The sequence below is a fragment of the Oratosquilla oratoria genome, chromosome 33 (genome assembly GCF_046742065.1).
Source record: "Oratosquilla oratoria isolate Oo_2021 chromosome 33, ASM4674206v1, whole genome shotgun sequence".
NCBI lineage: Eukaryota > Metazoa > Arthropoda > Malacostraca > Stomatopoda > Squillidae > Oratosquilla > Oratosquilla oratoria.
The window spans coordinates 22,686,033-22,711,487 of NC_134809.1; the positions used below are offsets into that span (position 1 = coordinate 22,686,033).

The 25,455-nt window shown below is 35.7% G+C and overlaps 1 protein-coding gene across 4 annotated transcripts in view; it reads right to left on the minus strand.

The window, feature by feature from the left end:
* Nucleotides 1–5,163: 5,163 nt before the first annotated feature.
* LOC143017797 (uncharacterized) overlaps nucleotides 5,164–25,455 on the minus strand; it is a 36,813-nt gene continuing 16,521 nt past the window's right edge. Inside the window, exons 2-4 of one of the 4 annotated variants that reach the window (XM_076172691.1) lie at nucleotides 9,504–9,527; nucleotides 7,659–7,832; nucleotides 5,164–7,512 (exon numbers count right to left, since the gene is read on the minus strand). In XM_076172691.1, coding sequence (XP_076028806.1) covers nucleotides 5,304–7,346 — 2,043 coding nt within the window. In that variant the 5' untranslated portion in view covers nucleotides 7,347–7,512; nucleotides 7,659–7,832; nucleotides 9,504–9,527 and the 3' untranslated portion in view covers nucleotides 5,164–5,303. The remainder of the gene's footprint in view (nucleotides 7,513–7,658; nucleotides 7,833–9,503; nucleotides 9,528–25,455) is intronic. The other 3 variants (XM_076172689.1, XM_076172692.1, XM_076172690.1) reach the window with 3 other exon arrangements.

Here is a 25,455-nt window from a genome sequence, read left to right on the forward strand (position 1 = left end):
GTGGGGTAGTGGGAAAGTAAGGAAAGAGGAGAAGGGGAGGGATTGCTGGGGAAATGGAAGGTAATGAGGAAGTAGAGGACTTGGCCCAAACAGACCGCCGAAAAGTAAACAAGCGACCGCAAGACCAGCTGGAAGACGACGAAATGTCTAATAAGAATGTAAAGATTAGAAGTATAGATAGGAGCAATACAGTAGAAAGTGATGAGAATATTTTCAAGGGATTTAAAGAGGGTGGGGGGGACACAAACCCCCCCCCCGACTGACAAGACTAGAGGAGAAGGTTGATAAGGTGATCGAGGACTTGGAGAGTAGGTTAGGTCATATGAACACCATTTTACAAAGGGTTGAAAGATTGGAAGAACTAGAAAAGGCGAATAAAAACTTAACTGATGAAATAGAAGACCTAAAAAGACAGTTAAGAGAAGTAAAGGTGGAGAATGAGGAATTGAAGAAGAATAGTAAAGAAAACAGAGAGACAATAGCTAAAGAAACTAAAAATTGGAAGACAACCCAAGAAGGAAATAAGGTTTCATTCACTGACATAGTCAAACAGCAATTGAAAGAACATACTGAAGACTCAGTTATTAAAGTGATGAGACAAAAGGAGAATATAGTAAGAGATTTAGCAGACAAGAAGAAATGTATAATTATATTAGGAATGGAAGAGAAACACAACACAGATAGAACCACAAGAATCAAAGAGGAAAATGAAAAAGTAAGCCAATTACTAGAATCAGTTCAGGAAGACGAACCAGAAATTATGAAACAAATCGAAGAGAAATTTAGACTCGGAAAGTATAGCACAGACAAGACCAGACCAATTAAGATTAAATTCAAGTCACAAACAACGGCAGAGAATATCTTATTCAAAACAGGGAAACTAGCAACAAGTGAACAATATAAAAAGATATGGATAAAAAGAGAAATGAATAAAGAGGAAAGAGACTGGAAGCTAAGGCAAAAAACGAGAACAGAACGGAGTCAGAGAAAGAGAGATTCTATTGGAGAGTAGTGAACATGAAACTAAGGAAGTTCGACATACAAAAGAAAAACATAAGGGAAACAGAGAACACAATGGAAGTGGCAGAAAACTAAGAGTGTCTTACACAAATATAGATGGATTAATAACAGGATTGAATGAGCTGAATGATTATCTGAAGGAAAAAGAACCGGACATAATGGGAATTGTAGAAACAAAATTAAAAGGCCCACGACCACCCAACAGTGTAGGACATGATGCATACAATTATTGGATTAGAAACAGAGAGAAAAAGCAAGGGGGTGGAGTTATGTTCCTGACTAAGAAGGATATAAACGTGAAAGGTGTCATATATGGAAAGAATACAGTAGAGATGATTATGATAGAAGTGGAAGACAGAGATAAGAAGAGCAGAAAATTTGTGATATATTATGTGCCTCCAAAAACAGCCTCATGGGAGGAAAGTGAACATAAAAGTATGTTAGAGGACACAAAGATAACATTAAATAAAATAATGGAAGATGGAGGAAGAATAGTTATGATGGGCGACTTTAATTGCAAAGAAATCTGCTGGGAAGAGATGACAGTAAAGGGTGGAGACGACTCATGGGGAAACGCTCTACTTGAGATGATTATTGACCACACAATGACACAATGGATACAGGAGAACACTAGGTATAGAAATGAAGAAGAACCATCGAGACTAGACTTATTAATTACATCTGAACCTAGAATAGTGGACAAGATTGAATATAAAACACCAATAGGTAAAAGTGACCACATATTGATTGAACTGGAACTTAATGAAGAAAAATATATGAAAAGAAATGAACAATATAGAAAAGGAAGAATGATGTATGAAAAAACAAACTTTGATAAAATAAGAGAATTCTTACAACAAGAAAACTGGGAAGAAATATACAAAGAAGAAACATCAGTGGAAAAGAAATGGAATATTTTGACAAAAATTTACAAAAAAGGAGTGGAAAAGTATGTCCCAAGACAAAAACAAGAAAAAGAATATGTAAAATGCTGGTACAACAAAAGTTGTAGGGAGTTAAAAGACAAAAGAGACAAAGCCTGGACCAGATTGAAAAAAGACAGAAGACCTGAAAAATGGAAAATATATACCAGTTATAGAAATGAATATGTACAAACGTGCAGAGAGGAAAAGAGAAAATATGAAAAAGACGTCATAGAAAAATGTAAAGATCAACCAAAACTATTCTACAGATTTGTAAACAATAAACTGAAAAACAAACAGGACTTGGAGAAATTAAGACAAGGAGGAGTTGAATACACTGAGGAAATGGAAATGGCAGAAATTATGAACAAACATTTTAAATCAGTGTTTACAAGGGAGAACATACAACCTGAAGAGATCGAATGGAAAGAGAAAGTCCCCCCTATAGAAAAAATAGAAGTATCAAAGAATGAAATATTGATACACTTGAGTAATCTTGATGTCAGAAAATTGCATGGACCAGATGAAATAGCAAACTGGATTCTGAAAGAATGCAGGAATGAACTGGCAGACAAAATACATAGCATAATAAGCAGTTCCTTGAAAGAAGGAAAAGTTCCAGAAGATGGGTAAAATACTTGGAAAAAAACAACGTACTAAATCCAAGGCAATTTGGATTCAGACAAGGACGATCATGCGTCACCAATTTAATATGTTTCTATTCAAGGCTAATAGATATAATACAAGAAAGAGATGGATGGGCTGATTGTGCATTTCTAGACCTAAAAAAAGCTTTTGACAAAGTACCACATAAGAAGTTGCTTAAGAAACTAGAATCTGAAGGAGGAATACAAGGTAAATTACTAAATTGGATGGAAGACTTTTTGCAAGAAAGAAAAATGAGAGTAGTGATAAGAAACCAGCACTCAAAATGGAATGAAGTAATAAGCGGTGTCCCGCAGGGAACAGTCCTGGCCCCAATAATGTTTGCTATATATATTAATGATATGGATGAAGGAATTGAAAGCTATATGAGCTTCTTTGCAGACGATGCAAAACTATTGAAAAGAGTGAAAACTGAAGAAGATTGTGAATCACTACAGAGAGATCTAAATAAAGTACAGGAATGGAGTAGGAAGTGGGAGATGGAGTTCAATACAAAAAAGTGTAGTATAATGGAATTTGGAAAAAGCAAAAACAGAATAACAGGATCATATAATTTAGGAGAAGAAGGAATAAAAAAAGTAGAAAATGAGAAGGACCTGGGAGTCATTGTTATGAATAATATGTCACCTGAGAAACATATAAATAAGATTTTTGGAGAAACTTATAATTTAATAAGAACAATCAAAGTGGCATTTACATACCTGGATGAAGAAATGGTGAGGAAAATCCTAATCACCCTGATAAGACCAAGATTAGAATATGCAGCAACGATATGGTCACCAAGTACAAAAAATGTATAAAAAAACTTGAAAGAATACAAAGAGCAATTACAAAACTGGCACCAACACTCTCAAAACTATCATATGAAGAGAGACTACAAAAACTTGAACTACAGACACTAGAGCAAAGAAGAGAGAGAGGAGATTTGATAGCTATTTACAGAATCATGAAAGGCATAGAAATTACTGATAGAGAGAATCTGATAAAATGGGATGACAGAAATACAAGAGGACACGGAAAGAAAATAAAAAAAGACAGCTATAGAAGAGATTTGAAAAAGAACAGCTTTCCACACAGAGTAATAGACAGATGGAACAAGTTAGATGAGAAAGTGGTGTGTGCAAAAACAATACATGAATTTAAAAATTGTTTAGATAAAATGAGAAATGAAGACGGGACCCCACGAGCATAGCTCCCCTTCCCGTAAAATACAACTAGGTAAATACATATATAACTTACACATGGATGGGGTGGTGCAAGAGGTAAATGCAAGGGTGGTGGGTCAGGGATTGGAGATGTTTAAAGAAAATGGAGAAAAGTGGGAGGTGAGCCAGCTGTTGTTTGCAGACAACACTGTGTTTGTAGCAGGATCAGTGGAGGGATTGAGGAAGTTGGTGATAGAATTTGGGAGAGTGTGTGAAAGAAGAAAGTTGAAGATAAATGTGGGTAAAAGTAAGGTGATGAGATGTACAAGGGGTGAAAGTGGCAGCAGACTGGAAGTGAGCATTAAGGGAGAGTGACTGGAGGAAGTGGATAGTTTTAGATACTAGGGTACAAATGTGGCAGGAAAGGGTGGAGTGGAGGTAGAATGTAGAATGAGAGAAGTGAGTAAATGCCTTGGTGGATTAAAAAGTGTAATGAGGAATAGACATTTGGGAATGGATGCTAAGAGGAGATTGTATGAAGGAGTGATTGTGCCAACAGAACTGTATGGGGCAGAAACACATAACATAAGAGAGGAAGAGAGGAGCTTGAATGTGTTTGAGGTGAGGTGTCTGAGAAATATGATAGGGGTTACTAGGTTGGATAGAGTGAGAAATGAGGTGAGGAGGAGAACAGGGGTGGAAAGGGAGTTGGGAGATAGGGATGAAAGAGATGGTTTGGGATGGTTTGGACACATGGAAAGAATGAGTGAAGAAAGACTAGTAAAAGAGGTATGGAAGGCAGATGTGGAGGGTGCGAACATGAGGGGGTGACCTAGGACGAGATGGATGGATGGGGAAAAAGAGGCTCTGGGGAAGAGGGGAATGTCTGTTGAGGAAGGATGGGAGAGGACAGAAGATAGGGTTGAATGGAAAATGGTTGTATATGGATGATGTTGTGATGCATGAGTTGGGATGGGTGGGGGGATGAGGTAGTATGTGTGAGAAAATTTGATGCAGCACGAAGAGATTTCTCCTTCTTCTCCTTTTCTGCATTAGGGGACGGAGAGGGGGGTCGCCGATTTAATGAAGGGGCCTTGCTGTGGATGTGCTGTGTCTTGTGGTACTGCCTCTGACCCAGGGCAGTGGTCAAGATTCAAGGATGACCCATTATCCAGGAGGTGACAAGTTAAGAGGGAGGACGGAGGGTGGAGGGGAGTGGAGTATATTCGGGATGGAATGGGTGGGAATGGTTATTATGGTTTTTTCTTTTTGGCTACCTCCCTTGTAAGGGGGAAAAAGCCTATGGTATATCTATGTATGTGTGTGTGTATATATAAATATATATATATATACATATATATATATATACATATATATTTATATATATATACACATACATATATATATATATATATATATTTTTTTTTTTTTTATGGAAAACATGGGTGTGGATGAGTGGAGAGTTGGTGCATGTTTGGCTGGCTACCTCTCTTGTGAGGGGAAGAGGTCTTTTGGTATGTACATAAATTTCAATGTGGTTAATAAGTATTCATACATCTTTTTTTTCCAAATAACTAATCATACAATTCATATAGTACTTATGTTCTGGCTTAACCTCTTCTTTGAGCACCTGAAGACATTCAGTCACGGACACTGAAGAGCAGCTTTTATCTTCAACAGACTCATGCTTGTTACCTTGAACTGATTTGATCAAGCTCGTTATCCTTTGAAGTGTCGTGAAATACATATTCTTTTCAAGGGACTGACAAAGTCTGCGAAAGTACCTTGGATAGTTTTTTTGAAGATTTTCACCATTTCTGTTTGCAATCAGAGTTTCAGTCTCTTGGAAATCATGAAACAAATTAACTGTTTTCTCATGAAGGTCAGCTATACTTTCTGCTACAATCTTGTGTAAATTTACAGGGTGTCCAGCAATTAAGTTACCAAGACACTGATGTTTATCTTCTTCAGAGTATTCCTGCATGTTTTCCACAACCCACTGCAAAAGTGAGTAAACATCTTGGAAACGTGAGGGTTCCATTGCTTCTACAATTTGAAAATGGGTTTGAGCAGAACTCCAAACATTTCGTCTTCCATGCTGCAGACCTTCAGATGAAGGTGTTTTACACATTTCCATAAATGCAATTATTTCCATCTCTAGTTTATGTAAGGACTCTTCATGTGCATGCAAAGAATACATCTTCCTCAAGGATGACCATATTGCATCCACTCTTAATGGTGTTGCCTCAGTGAGAAACTGTGTAAAGCCTTTCCATACTGCTTCCCCTGTCTTCTGATATCTTTTAAGTAAATGTTTAACATCTCCACCTGAGGACAGCTGGGAAATATTCATATCACTAAATTTAAAACATTGTTTTCGAACTAATCTCTGGAGGCAACTAGCTGTCATTACTGGTGATAAATCATGGTACAATTCTGAGCATGCAATGAAGGTCAATATATTGTGATAAACACCTGGGCTGAAGACATTAGTAAGGAAGTCCAAAATCTCCTGTACTGATGGTGGGAGTTCTTTCGACTGGGCTGGCACTACAAGAGCAACAGCATGAAGAGGAAATTTTCTCCGTGCAAGTTCAGTAATAAAATCTTTGAGTGCTATGGTCCTTTCAATTGCTTCTGCAGTATCTTTCAGAGCTGGAGAACTAATAATGTTAATAGCTTTCATCTGGCTATCTAATCTGAATACAAATGAAAAAGTTGTGAAACCATTTGGTTGGTGTAAGCTTCCCTCCATGAGACCCTCTTCCAACACATACCAGAAAGAAGAGTTTTTTGAATTTGAGTATCTGGAAAAATTAGCAACAAGATTTATGAAGCACATCTTAGCATAGCTATTGGGACCAAAAACAAGTATATTAAATGGTTTTACTCCTGGTTCTATGGAATCATAATACCTCCTTTCTATTCCAAGTGCATCTTGGGATTCTGTGATCAATGGTTGTAATTTTTGTGACTTCTCTGACTGGACACCCTGGGGAAAGGTATGAGATTTCTCACTTCCATGTAAACAAGACACCCTTCTTTCATCTTGATTACTTTTACCATCTTGAAAATTCTTTGTACTTATTCCAGTACAATAATTTTCTGACATCATACTGACATCAGCCGCACAAGACATTCTAACAATGTGTTGACTACAGGCATTAACTTTGTTAATATCTGAATGATAAAAAGCACTTATACAATACTGGGGTGTTTTTATAATTGCTTCTTTCATGGATATTATTGCCTTTTTGAATGAATAACATATTTTGAAATCTGCACCTGCATAAAAACGTAGGTGAAATTTGTTGAAGCCCCTATGTTCTTGAACTTTGTCTTGGAATTGTTTGATAAAATGAGTCCTGACTGCTTCAATTTCTCCTTCATCTAATTCCTCTTTGGGCATGAACACCAAAAAAGCTGCACTTCCAAAAACTAGCTTGTAAATCACATCTGTCCTGGCCTCTTCATTTTCAAATACATATTTCTCCCGAGTGGCCCGCACAACAAGAGCAGATTTATTACAATGGCAAGCCTTCACATCCTTGTACCATTCTTCCTTTTTCAGGGCAACATTATGGGCTACCATGTCATGGATTCCTTCACCAATCAGAAAATGTAGCTGTTCCTCATTCTTCAAAATGGTCTTAAACAATCTCTTGTCTGTCACAGTAGACTGGGTGCCTTCATGTGTGATGCGAGCCCCTAGCCTCACTTCCTGGTCACATGTTGTCCAAATCTCCTCATCACGAAACCTAAAAAAGAATGGCAGTAATATAAAAAATGATGGGAAGGAAATGATGGTAGGCAAATACTACTGGCACTGAAATGTGAGTTTAGAGAGAAAAGGACTATGAAATCCAAAAGGGATAGATTGTAAGTGAAACATAAGAGCTCCCACCTAATTAATCTGTAGCTTCAAAATTTTCTTGCAGGAGACCTATAGCCCTTAGGATCCTAGCTACAGCCACCAGATTGGTCCAGAGGTCGTTCAAGAAAGAACCATTGTTGTTATGTCTGCTATGATCTTCCTTGATAGTATGTCTTGTGACTGTATCAAAGGTCTTGCTTATGCCTATTAAAGATTACCTGATATCCTTAGCATTGCTTAGCATTAACTTGACAAACAATTATTTTTTTGGTAAAAATTGTTGGTTAAGTTTTCTGCATGCCCACACATTCAAAACTTACTGAATTAAAAGAAAAAGAAAAAAGAAGAAAAAAATTACAATAAAGTAGTAGCTCCTGTCTGTTTGTACATGAACTCCTAGGGTTTTGGAGATAGACCTGCATAACCATATATATTCTGATACCCTATCACTCCAGGTACTTGGATAACTATATTTCATTTAAAAAAATATATATTATTTTGGGAAGGGTTAAGGGTTAAAGGGGTATGGTGGGGTAACATGCCACTACTGTAGTCTCCCCTTAACAGAACTGTCATTTTGTAAAAAAAAAAATTCTATTATTAAACAAACCATTGCATGTGTTCATATTATTTATATTTGTGAAATTAATGTTGCAACAAACTATGATCGCCTTTGTAAGGAGAATGTAAATGTAAAATGATTGTATAATTTTACCAAATGTTGAAATATTGGTTATTTTAATTTTAATTTTTTGCAGGTGGTACTATGCTCTACTATCTTTTCATTTTCTTACAGACATTCTTCCCCTCCCACAAAAACCGATCCCATGCAAGCGGGTGGTCTTACCTAGCAAGTCACAAAGATAATAAAAAACTAGTTCAATTCTTCTCTTACAGCCAAATGTATTTTCCAAAGGGCTTCTCCCTCCTCAAATTTATTTTTTTCTTTCATAACATTTTATTTGTGTTATCTTTTATATTGATATGTGTAACTTTTCTCCACAAATGCTATCAAAATTAAAATGATCATCATTTGCCCACAGCAATGCAGGGGTAATTTGGCTAGTGTGTATATATATATACATATATATACATATTATATATATATACATCTAGATATATATATATATATATATATATATGTAGACATATATATATATATATACATATATATATATATATATATATACATATATATATATATATATATATATATATATATATATATATATATATATATATTTTATTACTATTTCTTTTTTGTATGAAAACATACATATACCAAAAGGCATTTTCTCCCTAATAGGGGGCCAGCATGGTATAAACCCAGCTTCCATCCATATCACTCCCATTAGTTTTCAATTTTATCTTGGCTTCTTATGGATGAAGTCACCTACTCTCTACTCACCACACCAGTTAGAAGCAATGCAGCAGGACACAGCAACTCTACTGCAAGGTCTGAGAGCCAAAGCTGGTTCACCTCCCATTGCTTCTTTACATACTGACATCACCCCTCTTCAGGAAACATAAATTTCTCATCCATCCACATCTCTCTTTTGCACTCTCTTTTCCCTGCTCAACAGACATTCCCCTTGTATTCAAGGCCCCACTCACCTCATCCATCCACCCCATTTTTGGTATTCCAATCCAACTCATTCTCAGCTCTACTTTCCACACTTTTTTGCTAGTCTTCACTCCTTCCATAAGCCCAAACCATCCCAGTGTTCTCTGATCAACCCTAAATGCCATTTTTTCTTTACTTTTTTATCCCTGCTCTATGTGTTACCTCATTTCTCATTCTATATACTAGCCTAAAATATAATTTGGTGTTGCGTGCAGTTCTTGTTTTAGTAGTGGAAATTTCTTACAGCTTACCTTGCTCTTTTGTCCATTATTTTTCTGCAACAAGAAATATATCTATTACTTCCTTTTCACATAACACTTTACAGTGAGTCCTCGTTATACGGTACATCATTCCTGAAAACCTTACTGCAAATTGAAATTACCATATACCGAACCCGAGTTTCGACTTATGGCAACCGTACCTTCTCCCTGCTCTTTCCTCTTCAAAATATCTAATTTTACCTCCAAAACACGAGCGGATACCGTATCTGTGAATTTTTCTTACTGTAAATAGAATCGAGGGTAGTAATTACCAAATACCGTAACTGTGAATTTACCTGATAAAGAATTACCATATAAGGAGGACTCTCTGTATTGATATTTTTTCTGCTCATATAATTCACACAGAACCTGAAGCAATAATACCATAAACTGGAACATACTTCAAAATTATGTTGCGAAGAAATGAACATACTGAATTGGTTATTGACAGTGGTCAGGAAGACGATGTTGATTATTAAATATGTTACTTACCTGTGTTGATGGCATTGTTAGGTGGCCTCTCTTTCACACCACCTAATCTTTTCCACTATATCTAAACCCAGCTTTCTCCTACATTTGCATCCTTTCAACTTCACTCCCGCGTATGTTTCACCTCATACCCTCACAAAGCACTGCCTGTGCTCACTCCAACCTATGCCCACTTCTATGTGTGCCGTTTTTCTCTCAGGTCAGAAGGGCCAGCCCTGCATACTTTCATCCAATGCATTCACATCACAAAAAATTTATACTTGAGCTCGGTAATTTTTATCCACCAAAGACAATAGTAACAATGAATGAATGAGATATATAAAAAAAATAATAATAATAATAAAAAAATAAAAAATAAATAAATAAATGTGTTTGATCAAATAGTTAAAACAGCTTATTTGTAAAGTAAATTGAATGAGATGGCATTATCACGTTGAGGGTGAACGTGTTAATAGAAGAGAAAATTAAGTTGTCGGACAGTGTAAAGCAAAGCAAAGAGTGGACTAGAGAAAATTATAAAAATATTAGACAAATCAAAAGGTAGAAAAGATTAAAGTTACAAAAAGAATAAGTATTGTTATGAGAGATTATGGAACAGCAAAAATAAAAATAGGAATATGTGGGAGCAATAATGGTGCTTAAATATAAAGAAACAATGATAAAGGAAGGGATAGCCTAATGAAAATGTATTATAGTGGTAGGATGGCAAGGATAACATTTACAAGAAAAGAATACAAAGAAAGCAAAAGAAACAGTACAAACAATTATTGGCAATGAAAGCCAGGCATGAAGAAATACAAGTATTTAGGTTAGACAAAAATGTACAAGGAGTTGCAAGACTAGTTCAATATTAATGGGTTGATATCAGCAAAATTAGGAAAAACAAATGAAAAAGGGCCAGGCATAATTTATTTTGAAGAAATCATATTCAATGGGAATATTGATTTCAGATGGCTGAACAAAATGGGGAGGAGACAGGAGAGGAAAAATAAGAAGTGATGTGATAGCACTGAAAATAACCATTGATGTGGAAGTGGAGATGGGGGGAATGGCTAAGACAACAAAAGAATTACAAGTGAGGTGTGGTGGAGAGAATATGGCATACATCCCTTGAAGATGAGAGCATGAAATGAAAAAGAGTACAAAAAATTAATAAGAAACACATCTAAGAAACTGGAAAGGTTCATGGAAAAAGTGAGATTATACTGTAACTCTAATAGGTGACTTTAACTGTAGTGAGGTACCATGGGAGAAGGAAGTGAAGAAAATTGGGGCAACACATTATTGAACATCTGTCAATCTATATACCAATAGGCTTATTCACTCTTATAAAGGAAGTAATCAGCTGGAAGCAGAGCATGCACTCCCCCACCAGCCCATCTTACTCCCATTTCCCTTTCATCTCGGCTCCTTGTGGATAAGGGGTCATTCCTGTTCCCTGTATGTCCTGGGTCAGAAGCAAGACATTGCATATCTACAGTAGGGCCAGCTTTTTCATTTCGATGACATTCCTCCTTGTCCCCTTGTGTGGAATTTGAGTAAATGAGGAAAAATCCCCTCAAGCCACATCAATCTATATTCCATTCACAACCATTCTCTACTCATACCTATCTCTTCCCTTCTCCCTTTCCTCTTCAACAGACATTCCCCTTTTATTCAAGGTTCCTTTCATCCCATCCACTTCATTCTTGGTCTTCCCCTCAAATTCACTCAATCCACTTTCAACACTCCTTTTGCTAGTCTTTCCTCATTCTTTCCATGCACCCAAATCATCCAAGTATTCTTTCATCTACCCTATCTGCCAACTCCTTTTCCATCCCTGCTCTCCACAATTCTTACTCTATCCATCCTAGTAACCCCCATCCTACTTATCAAACACATATTTCTTTAATTCAAAGTCTCTGTCCCATACAGTGTCATAGGCACAATCACCCTTTCATAGTTACCTCTTCACCTCTTTCCCTAGATATCTATTTCTTATGACACTTTTCATTACCACAAAGCATTTACTTGCTCCCCTCATACTACATTTACCTCAATCCCTACTCCTCTATTCTATGCTAAATGTGACCCAACTACTTAAAACTATCCACTTCATCTAATCTCTCCTTTAAGACAAACCTCCAACTTCATCTCTTGTACATCTCATCACCATACTTTTAGCAATATTTAATTTCAATTTCCTCTTACTTCACATTTCCCAAAAATTCCATCACCAACTACTCCTCCTCTACCCCCACCACACAAGTGCAGTATCATCAGCAAATACCCAGTAACAGCTGACTCGCCTCCCATGTCCCTCCAGTCACTCTAACCATATCCATATCCTCTGCCCATCACCCTCACATCTACCTCCTGTGCCAATTCATCCATCTACACATTGGACAGCCAGGTGATATAACACAACACTTGTGCAACCCAACCTTCTCTTCAAACCATTCATTCTCACCATTCTAAATCCTAATACAACCTCTACTAATAATGTAAAAAAATTTGAAAGCCCTTTACAGCTTTCTTCCTATCCCACATATCTGAAATACTTCTCACAAGTCCTTCCTGTCTACCCTTTCATAATCCTTTTCTAAATTCATAAGGGCCCAAAAATCATCCATACATTTTACCAAAAACTTCTTGCAAATCTATATAACAAAAATTTGATCCATACACCTTTACCTTTTTTAAACCCACACTTTCTCACCAATCACTCCCTATGTTCTTTTCCTAGTCCTGTCAATTACCGGTAACACCCTCCCATATGCCTTTCCAACTACATTCAATAAACTCCCGATGCTTACATTGATTTTTCTAGTTATATGACCTATCTTAGGTTGCACCAAGGCTGGATGTCTGGAATTTTCCTGTAAGGGTGTATGTGTGTATTTACCAAATTGTATTCTACGGGAAGGGGAGCTATGCTCATGGTGACCCATCTGTATCTTGCAACACATAGTTTGTTCTTAAATTCATGTATGGTTGTTTGCACACACTGTTGTTCTGTCCAATTTGTTCCAGACATCCACCACTCTGTGTGGTAAGCTGTTCTTTCAGATCTCTTCTATAACTGTCCTTTTTGAGTTTCTTTTCATGTCCCCATGTCCCCTGCCTTCTATCCCAATTTAGTAAGTCTTCTCTATCAAGGACTTCCATGCCTTTCATAATTCTGTAAATGGCCAACAGATCATCTCTTTCGCTTCTTTGTTCCAGGGTTGGTAGTTCCAGTTTAGACAATCTTTGCTCATATGTCAGTTTTGAAAGTGTTGGGGCCATCTTTGTCATTGCTCTTTGGATTCTTTCTATTTTCCTTGTATTCTTTTTTGTACTGGGTGTCCATAGTGTCACTGCATACTCCAATCTTGGTCTTATCAGTGTGACTAGTATTTTCTTTACCATTTCCTCATCCAAGTAATTAAAAGCCACCTTTATTGATCTTAACAAATTGTAGGTTTCTCCAACTATTTTGTTTATCTGCTTGTCTGGGTTGATGATTACTCCTGGGTCCTTTTCGGAACCAACTTTTCCTTTGCACCAATTTTATATTATCCTGATATTCTTTTTTTACTTTTTCCAAATTCCATTATACTACATTTCTTAAAGTTGATTTAAATCCACTTTCCACTTCTGACTCCATTTCCAGACCTTATTCAGATCTCTCTGTAGCGATTCACAATATTTTTCCATACTTTTTTTTTTTAGTAGTTTTGCGTCATCTACAAAATAGGGGTGGCTCAACTGCAAAGGTTGTAACAGGGGAGAGGAGTAGGGGGGAGAAATTGAGAGGGTTGGTGAGGGTCCTTTATAGTAGGTACCAACTGATGATGGAACATTCTCTGTTGCAATATGGCCTCTAAGTTTGTGCAACCTGAGTGCTTTGACTTTATAATTTGACTCCTGTCCAATGATATGAAAAGGTCCAGTAATTTAGGGGAGAGCTTTAAGGTGTACATGTAGTTGAGGGTGTAAATAATATCTCCCAAGTTCCTCAAGTTTCTTCTCATATCCTTTTGTTTTCTTCTGCCCCAATTTAAAGTCATCTCTATCAAGAATCTCCATCCCTTTCATAATTCTGTAGATGGTTAGCAAATCACCTCTTTCTCTTCTTTGTTCCAGGGTTGGTAGATTTAGTCTATCCAATCTTTGTATGTCAAATTGGAGAGTGTTGGTGCCATCTTTGTTGTTGTTGTTTGAATTCTTTCTATTTTTTTGTTTTCTTCTTTTAACTAGGTGTCCATAGTGTCGCAGCATATTCTAATTTTGGTCTTATCAGTGTAACTAGTATTTTCTTTACCATTTCTTCATCCATATAGTCAAAGGTTACTTTCATTGATCTCAATAAGTTGAAAGTTTCTCCGATTAATTTGTTGACGTGATTGTCTGGTGTCATGTCATTTGAGATAGTTACTCCTAGGTCTCTTTCCGAGTTTACTTTTTTACTTCCTTTGTATCAATTTTATATTAACATGATATTCTATTTTTGCTTTCTCCAAATTCCATTATGCAACATTTCTTAATGTTGAAGTTCACTTCGCACTTCTGACTCCGTTTTCAGACTTTGTCTAGGTCTTCTTGAAAAGATTTGCAGTCTTCCTCTGTACTTACTCACCTGAGTAGTTTCCCATCATCTGCAAAGAAGTTCATATAACATTCCACACCTTCTTCCATATCATCTATATAAATAGCAAACATTATCGAAGCCAAAACAGAGCCTTGTGGGACTCCAATTATCATATCTTCCCAATTTGAGTTCTTGTCTCTAATTACCACCCTCATTTTTCTTCTGTTCAAGAAATCTTTCATCCATTCCAATAACTTTCCTTGTATTTCACCTATTATTTCAATTCTTCTTAGTCGCTTTTTGAGTAGTACTTTGTCAAAAGCCTATTAGTAAATTTGTGGTAAATGATCTTCCACTTCTAAAATCAAATTGTTTAGGATTAAGTATTTTGTTCTTTACCATGTGTTTCATCCATTTATTACTAATAACTTTTTTGCATATTTTTGCTACTGTGCTTGTAAGGAATACTGGTCTATAGTTTGTTGGATTTTCTTTGTCTCCTCCTTTGTATATTGGTGCAATATTTGCTTTTCTCCAATCTTGTGGTACTCTTCCTTCTTAGAATGAGAAGTCAATTATCTTGTGTATTTTGTACGTTAGTTCATCAATTGATTCTCTCAATATCCAGTTTGCAATTCCATCGGACCCGTGTGACTTTCTGACGTCAAGGTTTTTTATTTAGTCCCTTATTTCTTTCAGTGTCACTGTTATTTCTCTCATTTCGGGGGACCTTCCTCACTGTCCTTCATCCCATATTTGTGAGTTTTCAATTGTAAATACAGACCTAAAATGTCCGATCATAACTTCAGCATTTCTACATCATCTATATATTCTTTATTTCCTTTGCAGTTTCACTATTTCTTGATGGTCTTTTAGTTTATCATTTACATATCTGTAAAATAGTTTAGGTTGGTCCTTGCAGTTATCTATTACAGGAATACTTCACTATACAACCGAGTTGTGTTCCCAGCTGACTGGTCACAACATGAAAATTTGTATATCAAGGTGGGTTTTGCATGTAAATGGGGGATTGCGGTCATGGACCCTGTCAACCCCATCCTCAATTTTTGCCTGGGGCTTTCACATACATCCAACATTAGTTTTACCTACTTTATAACACTCGGTCATATAGGGAGGTATTCTTGTACAGTATATCTTTTTTTGTAATTTCTTTTTTCTCAGTTTGATGTATGTTTGCCATTTGGTCATTTTTTTGTCTTTTTTTCCATCTTTTCCAAGCTTTGTGTCTTCTATCTTTAGCATCACTACACTTTCTGTTATACCAACACTCTATTTAAACCCTTTTTTGCTTCTTCTTTGGTACATATTTATCTGTTCCTTCCTTGTATTTATCTTAACATATGTTCCATTTCTCTTCCATCTTTGTTTCTTCATTTAAATATGTTCCATTTCTCTTCCATCATTGTTTCTTCATTTAAATATGTTCCATTTCTCTTCCATCTTTGTTTCTTCATTTAAATATGTTCCATTTCTCTTCCATCTTTGTTTCTTCATTTAAATATGTTCCTTTCTCTTCCATCTTTGTTTCTTCATTTGAACATTTTTCCCAGTTAGCGTTTTGAACAATTTTTCTATTTTGTTGTACATTAATCTTCCTTTTCTATGTTTCTCATTTCATCTCACATCATTTTATTCTTTAAGTCTGAACTCTATTAATATGCGGTCACTTACTAATAGTTTGAACTTAAAGAACAAAATGATGTGAGTAATGAGAAACACAGAGAAGCAAGATTAATGTACAACAAAACACTAACTGGTCACATGATCTACAGTTCACTCAGTTTTTTTCTGGTAAACCTAAAGAATTGCACACTTTATATTATATACATACATACATACACCAAAGGTTTTTTCCCCTTACAAGGGAGGTAGCAAAAAAAAAAAAAAAAAAAAAAGGCATAGAAACCATTCCCACCCTTTCCATCCCCAACATACTCCACTCCCCTCTACCCTCCCTCATATCTTGGTACCTCCTGGATGATGGGTCATCCCTTCACCTTGTCCACTGCCCTGGGTCAGAAGCAGTGTTGCATGACACAGCACATTCACAGCAAGGCCACTTCATTATATCAGCAACCCTCATCTCCTCATGCAGAAAAGAAGACAGGGAGAAATCCTTTTGGGCTGTATCAATTTATTTCTCATACATACTCCCTCACCCCCACCCATTCCCCCTCATGCATCACAGCATCATCCATACACAACCATTCTCCATTCACACCATCTGTCCTCTCCCGTCCTTCCTCAACAGACATTCCCCTCTTTCCCAATGGCCCTTATGGCAATGGAAAATCAAATGTTAATTTTGAAGATTATAATACACCAACGTACTGCTTTTATTGGCGGAAATAAAATAAAAAATGCTAAAAGCTATACAATAGCAACAACTCGGGTGTCAACGAGCTTCGAGACGCCATGCTTGTTTTTGTTTGTTGTAGAAGATGAACTAACAGAACTCTTATAAATTGGTCTAGTCTAACCTAGCCTCCTATGGGGTATGCATTCAGTAACCTTAAATGTCATCATGGTCGTTGCAGGAAGGAAATGACATCATTGCACGGGACTGGTCAGACGACATAACCACGGCGTCTCGAAACTAGCGTCGCAGCTCCGATCAATTTATCAATTTCCGCCAACAAAAAGACATTACATTAATATCCTCCAATAAAAAAAAAATCAATTTATAAATCGCGAAGGTGTGCATTTCCATGGTATATCCTCTCTCTTTTTATTTATGGCAGCGTTTCCCAACCTCAGGGGAGGGGGGCTGAAATAAATTATAGGAAACCGATGCATACATACACTTGAGTTTATCCTTCTAGTAATAAGATATTAGGGAGTGCTGGACTGCTTAGACCTGACTACAAATATATATATATATATATATATATATATATTTATATATATATATATATATATATATATATATATATATATATATTTAGTTTTCGTGATTTCTCTTCGCTATTTCCCCGAGTTTTCTCCACATGTTTTGATGTACCCTTGCTCATTACATTGCTACACATGAAATTTTCTATATAGCACGACAAAGGAAAAAAAAAAAAATAGAAACGTCGAAGAGATAATCCTGGGCACGACCTTTCTCAGCCAAACCAAGCGAGATAAGATACACTCAGTCACGCATTCGTACCAAGCGCATGCGCGCGCGCACCCACACCCATACATACATATATATATATATATATATATATATATATATATATATATATATATATATATATATATATATATATATTTAAACATCCGCAATGCACTTTAATTCTAAGCCATCACAGGCCAGCATGCTGAAACTGAACTGTGATGTCTTAGAATCAAAGTGCGTTTCGGGTGTTAAAATGTATCTCTAATCACTGGGACCCATTCAGTGATATATATATATATATATATATATATATATATATATATATATATAAACAAATATATATATATATATATATATACATATATATATATATATATATATATATATATATATATATATATATATATATGTGTGTGTATTTACCTAGTTGTATTTACCTAGTTGTATTTTACGGGAAGGGGAGCTATGCTCGTGGGGTCCCGTCTTCATATCTCATTTTATCTAAACTATTTTTAAATTCATGTATTGATTTTGCACACACCACTTTCTCATCTAACTTGTTCCAACTGTCTATTGCTCTGTGAGGAAAGCTGTTCTTTTTAAAATCTCTTCTATAGCTGTCTTTTTTTATTTTCTTTCCGTGTCCTCTTGTATTTCTGTCATCCCATTTTATCAGATTCTCTCTATCAGTAATTTCTATGCCTTTCATGATTCTGTAAATAGCTATCAAATCTCCTCTCTCTCTTCTTTGCTCTAGTGTCTGTAGTTTAAGTTTTTGTAGTCTCTCTTCATATGATAGTTTTGAGAGTGTTGGTGCCAGTTTTGTAATTGCTCTTTGTATTCTTTCCAGTTTTTTTATACATTTTTTTGTACTTGGTGACCATATCGTTGCTGCATATTCCAATCTTGGTCTTATCAGGGTGATTAGGATTTTCCTCACCATTTCTTCATCCAGGTATGTAAATGCCACTTTGATTGTTCTTATTAAATTATAAGTTTCTCCAAAAATCTTATTTATATGTTTCTCAGGTGACATATTATTCATAACAATGACTCCCAGGTCCTTCTCATTTTCTACTTTTTTTATTCCTTCTTCTCCCAAATTATATGATCCTGTTATTCTGTTTTTGCTTTTTCCAAATTCCATTATACTACACTTTTTTGTATTGAACTCCATCTCCCACTTCCTACTCCATTCTTGTACTTTATTTAGATCTCTCTGTAGTGATTCACAATCTTCTTCAGTTTTCACTCTTTTCAGTAATTTTGCATCATCTGCAAAGAAGCTCATATAGCTTTCAATTCCTTCATCCATATCATTAATATATATAGCAAACATTATTGGGGCCAGAACTGTTCCCTGCGGGACACCGCTTATTACTTCATTCCATTTTGAGTGCTGATCTCTTATCACTACTCTCATTTTTCTTTCTTGCAAAAAGTCTTCCATCCAATTTAGCAATTTACCTTGTATTCCTCCTTCATATTCTAATTTCTTAAGCAACTTCTTATGTGGTACTTTGTCAAAAGCTTTTTTTAGGTCTAGAAATGCACAATCAGCCCATCCATCTCTTTCTTGTATTATATCTATTAGCCTTGAATAGAAACATATTAAATTGGTGACGCATGATCGTCCTTGTCTGAATCCAAATTGCCTTGGGTTTAGTACGTTGTTTTTTTCCAAGTATTTTACCCATCTACTTTTGATAATTCTTTCACATATTTTTGCTATTGTACTTGTTAGAGAGACTGGTCTATAGTTGGTAGGTTCTTCTTTATTTCCTCCTTTATATATAGGTACTATATTTGCTTTTTTCCAATCTTCTGGAACTTTTCCTTCTTTTAAGGAACTGCCTATTATGCTATGTATTTTGTCTGCCACTTCATTCCTGCATTCTTTCAGAATCCAGTTTGCTATTTCATCTGGCCCATGCGATTTTCTGACATCAAAATTACCCAAGTGTGTCAATATTTCATTCTTTGTTACTTCTATTTCTTCCATAGGGGGGACTTTTTCCTTCCACTCAATCTCTTCAGGTTGTATATTTTCCCTTGTAAACACTGATTTAAAATGTTTGTTCATAATTTCTGCCATTTCCATTTCCTCAGTGTATTCAACTCCTCCTTGTCTTAATTTCTCTAAGTCTTGTTTGTTTTTCAGTTTATTGTTTACAAATCTGTAGAATAGTTTTGGTTGATCTTTACACTTTTCTATAACATCTTTTTCATATTTTCTTTTTTCCTCTCTGCACTTTTGTACATATTCATTTCTATAACCAGTATATATTTTCCATTTTTCAGGTCTTCTGTCTTTTTTCCATCTGTTCCAGGCTTTGTCTCTTTTGTCCTTTAACTCCCTACAACTTTTGTTGTACCAGCATTTTACATATTCTTTTTCTTGTTTTTGTCTAGGGACATACTTTTCCACTCCTTTTTTGTAAATTTTTGTCAAAATATTCCATTTCTCTTCCACTGTTGTTTCTTCTTTGTATATTTCTTCCCAGTTTTCTTGTTGGAAGAATTCTCTTATTTTATCAAAGTTTGTTTTTTCATACATCATTCTTCCTTTTCTATATTGTTCATTTCTTTTCATATATTTTTCTTCATTAAGTTCCAGTTCAATCAATATGTGGTCACTTTTACCTATTGGTGTTTTATATTCAATCTTATCTACTATTCTAGGTTCAGATGTAATTATTAAGTCTAGCCTCGATGGTTCTTCTTCATTTCTATACCTAGTGTTCTCTTGTATCCATTGTGTCATTGAATGGTCAGTAATCATCTCAAGTAGAGCATTTCCCCATGAGTCATCACCACTCTTTACTGTCATTTCTTCCCAGCAGATTTCTTTGCAATTAAAGTCGCCCATCATAACTATTCTTCCTCCGTCTTCCATTATTTTAGTTAATGCTATCTTTGTGTCCTCTAACATACTTTTATGTTCACTCTCCTCCCATGAGGCTGTTTTCGGAGGCACATAATTGATCACAAATTTTCTGCTCTTCTTATCTCGGTCTTCCACTTCTATCATAATCATCTCTACTGTATTCTTTCCATATATGACACTTTTCACGTTTATATCCCTCTTAGTCAGGAACATAACTCCACCCCCTTGTTTTTTCTCTCTGTTTCTAATCCAATAATTGTATGTATCATGTCCTACACTGTTGGGTGGTAGTGGGCCTTTTAATTTTGTTTCTACAATTCCCATTATGTCCGGTTCTTTTTCTTTCAAATAATCATTCAGTTCATTCAATCCTGTTATCAATCCATCTATATTTGTGTAAGACACTCTTAGTTTTCTGCCACTTCCATTGTATTCTCTGTTTCCCTTATGTTTTTCTTTAGTATGTCGAACTGCTTTATTTTCATGTTCACTACTCTCCAATAGAATCTCTCTTTCTCTGACTCCGTTCTTTCCTCGTTTTTTGCCTTAGCTTCAATTCTTTTCTGCTTTTCTGCCTCTCTTTCCTCCTTATTCATTTCTCTTTTTATCCATACCTTTTTATATTGATCATTTGTTGCTAGTTTCCCTGTCTTGGATAGAATTTTCTCTGCTGTTGTTTGTGACCTGAATTTAATCTTAATTGGTCTGGTCTTATCTGTACTATATTTTCCGAGTCTGAATTTTTCCTCAATTTCCTTTATAATTTCTGGTTCATCTTCCTGGACTAATTTTAATAAACTGCTTACTCTTTCATTTTCCTCCTTGATTCTTGCGGTTCTATCTGGGTTATGTTTCTCTTCCATTCCTAATATAATTATACATTTCTTTTTGTCAGCTAATTCTCTTACTATATTCTCCTTCTGTCTCATCACTTTAATAACTGAGTCTTCATTATGTTCTTTCAATTGCTGTTTGACTATGTCAGTGAATGAAACCTTATTCCCTTCTTGAGTTATTCTCCAATTTTTAGCTTCTGTAGCTATTTTCTCTTTGTTTTCATTACTATTCTTCTTCAATTTCTCATTCTCCTCCTTTACATTTCCTAACTGTCTTTTTAGGTCCTCTATTTCTTCAGTTAAGTTTCTGTTAGCCTTCTCTAGTTGTTCCAACCTTTCAATTCTTTGGAAGATGGAGTCTACGTTACCTAACTTACGCTCCAAGTCCTCGATCACCTTATCAACTCTCTCCTCTAGTCTTATCAGTCGGGGGGGGGGGGTTGTGTCCCCCCCACCCTCTTTAAATCCCTGGAACATATTCTCGTCACTTTCTTCTGTATTGCTCCTCTCTATACTTCTAATCTTTACATTTTTATTTGCCATTTCGTCATCACTGAGCTGGTCCGGTGGTCTTTTCATGTTGACCTTACGCCCGTCTGCCTGGGCCAAGTCCACCACATCCTCATTTCCTTCCATTTCCCCAGCAATCCCTCCCCCTCTCCTCTTTCCTTACTTTCCCACTACCTCACGAGCAATTTCCCCCCCCCCTGCAAATACAAAAAGGCACTTCTCTTTGCGTTGGTATCCACAATCTGCACTTTTCTTCAGAGCGCTCTGCAAGCCGTCCGTTCGCTGAAAGTGTGTGTGTGTGTATTTACCTAGTTGTATTTACCTAGTTGTATTTTACGGGAAGGGGAGCTATGCTCGTGGGGTCCCGTCTTCATATCTCATTTTATCTAAACTATTTTTAAATTCATGTATTGTTTTTGCACACACCACTTTCTCATCTAACTTGTTCCAACTGTCTATTGCTCTGTGAGGAAAGCTGTTCTTTTTAAAATCTCTTCTATAGCTGTCTTTTTTTATTTTCTTTCCGTGTCCTCTTGTATTTCTGTCATCCCATTTTATCAGATTCTCTCTATCAGTAATTTCTATGCCTTTCATGATTCTGTAAATAGCTATCAAATCTCCTCTCTCTCTTCTTTGCTCTAGTGTCTGTAGTTTAAGTTTTTGTAGTCTCTCTTCATATGATAGTTTTGAGAGTGTTGGTGCCAGTTTTGTGATTGCTCTTTGTATTCTTTCAAGTTTTTTTATACATTTTTTTGTACTTGGTGACCATATCGTTGCTGCATATTCTAATCTTGGTCTTATCAGGGTGATTAGGATTTTCCTCACCATTTCTTCATCCAGGTATGTAAATGCCACTTTGATTGTTCTTATTAAATTATAAGTTTCTCCAAAAATCTTATTTATATGTTTCTCAGGTGACATATTATTCATAACAATGACTCCCAGGTCCTTCTCATTTTCTACTTTTTTTATTCCTTCTTCTCCCAAATTATATGATCCTGTTATTCTATTTTTGCTTTTTCCAAATTCCATTATACTACACTTTTTTGTATTGAACTCCATCTCCCACTTCCTACTCCATTCTTGTACTTTATTTAGATCCCTCTGTAGTGATTCACAATCTTCTTCAGTTTTCACTCTTTTCAGTAGTTTTGCATCATCTGCAAAGAAGCTCATATAGCTTTCAATTCCTTCATCCATATCATTAATATATATAGCAAACATTATTGGGGCCAGAACTGTTCCCTGCGGGACACCGCTTATTACTTCATTCCATTTTGAGTGCTGATCTCTTATCACTACTCTCATTTTTCTTTCTTGCAAAAAGTCTTCCATCCAATTTAGCAATTTACCTTGTATTCCTCCTTCATATTCTAATTTCTTAAGCAACTTCTTATGTGGTACTTTGTCAAAAGCTTTTTTTAGGTCTAGAAATGCACAATCAGCCCATCCATCTCTTTCTTGTATTATATTTATTAGCCTTGAATAGAAACATATTAAATTGGTGACGCATGACCGTCCTTGTCTGAATCCAAATTGCCTTGGATTTAGTACGTTGTTTTTTTCCAAGTATTTTACCCATCTACTTTTGATAATTCTTTCACAAATTTTTGCTATTGTACTTGTTAGAGAGACTGGTCTATAGTTGGTAGGTTCTTCTTTATTTCCTCCTTTATATATAGGTACTATATTTGCTTTTTTCCAATCTTCTGGAACTTTTCCTTCTTTTAAGGAACTGCTTATTATGCTATGTATTTTGTCTGCCAGTTCATTCCTGCATTCTTTCAGAATCCAGTTTGCTATTTCATCTGGCCCATGCGATTTTCTGACATCAAAATTACCCAAGTGTGTCAATATTTCATTCTTTGTTACTTCTATTTCTTCCATAGGGGGGACTTTTTCTTTCCACTCAATCTCTTCAGGTTGTATATTTTCCCTTGTAAACACTGATTTAAAATGTTTGTTCATAATTTCTGCCATTTCCATTTCCTCAGTGTATTCAACTCCTCCTTGTCTCAATTTCTCCAAGTCTTGTTTGTTTTTCAGTTTATTGTTTACAAATCTGTAGAATAGTTTTGGTTGATCTTTACACTTTTCTATAACATCTTTTTCATATTTTCTTTTTTTCTCTCTGCACTTTTGTACATATTCATTTCTATAACCAGTATATATTTTCCATTTTTCAGGTCTTCTGTCTTTTTTCCATCTGGTCCAGGCTTTGTCTCTTTTGTCTTTTAACTCCCTACAACTTTTGTTGTACCAGCATTTTACATATTCTTTTTCTTGTTTTTGTCTTGGGACATACTTTTCCACTCCTTTTTTGTAAATTTTTGTCAAAATATTCCATTTCTCTTCCACTGATGTTTCTTCTTTGTATATTTCTTCCCAGTTTTCTTGTTGTAAGAATTCTCTTATTTTATCAAAGTTTGTTTTTTCATACATCATTCTTCCTTTTCTATATTGTTCATTTCTTTTCATATATTTTTCTTCATTAAGTTCCAGTTCAATCAATATGTGGTCACTTTTACCTATTGGTGTTTTATATTCAATCTTGTCCACTATTCTAGGTTCAGATGTAATTATTAAGTCTAGCCTCGATGGTTCTTCTTCATTTCTATACCTAGTGTTCTCTTGTATCCATTGTGTCATTGAATGGTCAGTAATTATCTCAAGTAGAGCATTTCCCCATGAGTCATCACCACTCTTTACTGTCATTTCTTCCCAGCAGATTTCTTTGCAATTAAAGTCGCCCATCATAACTATTCTTCCTCCGTCTTCCATTATTTTAGTTAATGCTATCTTTGTGTCCTCTAGCATACTTTTATATTCACTCTCCTCCCATGAGGCTGTTTTCGGAGGCACATAATTGATCACAAATTTTCTGCTCTTCTTATCTCTGTCTTCCACTTCTATCATAATCATCTCTACTGTATTCTTTCCATATATGACACCTTTCACGTTTATATCCTTCTTAGTCAGGAACATAACTCCACCCCCTTGTTTTTTCTCTCTGTTTCTAATCCAATAATTGTATGTATCATGTCCTACACTGTTGGGTGGTAGTGGGCCTTTTAATTTTGTTTCTACAATTCCCATTATGTCCGGTTCTTTTTCTTTCAAATAATCATTCAGCTCATTCAATCCTGTTATTAATCCATCTATATTTGTGTAAGACACTCTTAGTTTTCTGCCACTTCCATTGTGTTCTCTGTTTCCCTTATGTTTTTCTTTTGTATGTCGAACTTCCTTAGTTTCATGTTCACTACTCTCCAATAGAATCTCTCTTTCTCTGACTCCGTTCTGTTCTCGTTTTTTGTCTTAGCTTCCAGTCTTTTCTGCTTTTCTTCCTCTCTTTCCTCTTTATTCATTTCTCTTTTTATCCATATCTTTTTGTGTTGTTCACTTGTTGCTAGTTTCCCTGTTTTGGATAAGATATTCTCTGCCGTTGTTTGTGACTTGAATTTAATCTTAATTGGTCTGGTCTTGTCTGTGCTATACTTTCCGAGTCTAAATTTCTCTTCGATTTGTTTCATAATTCCTGGTTC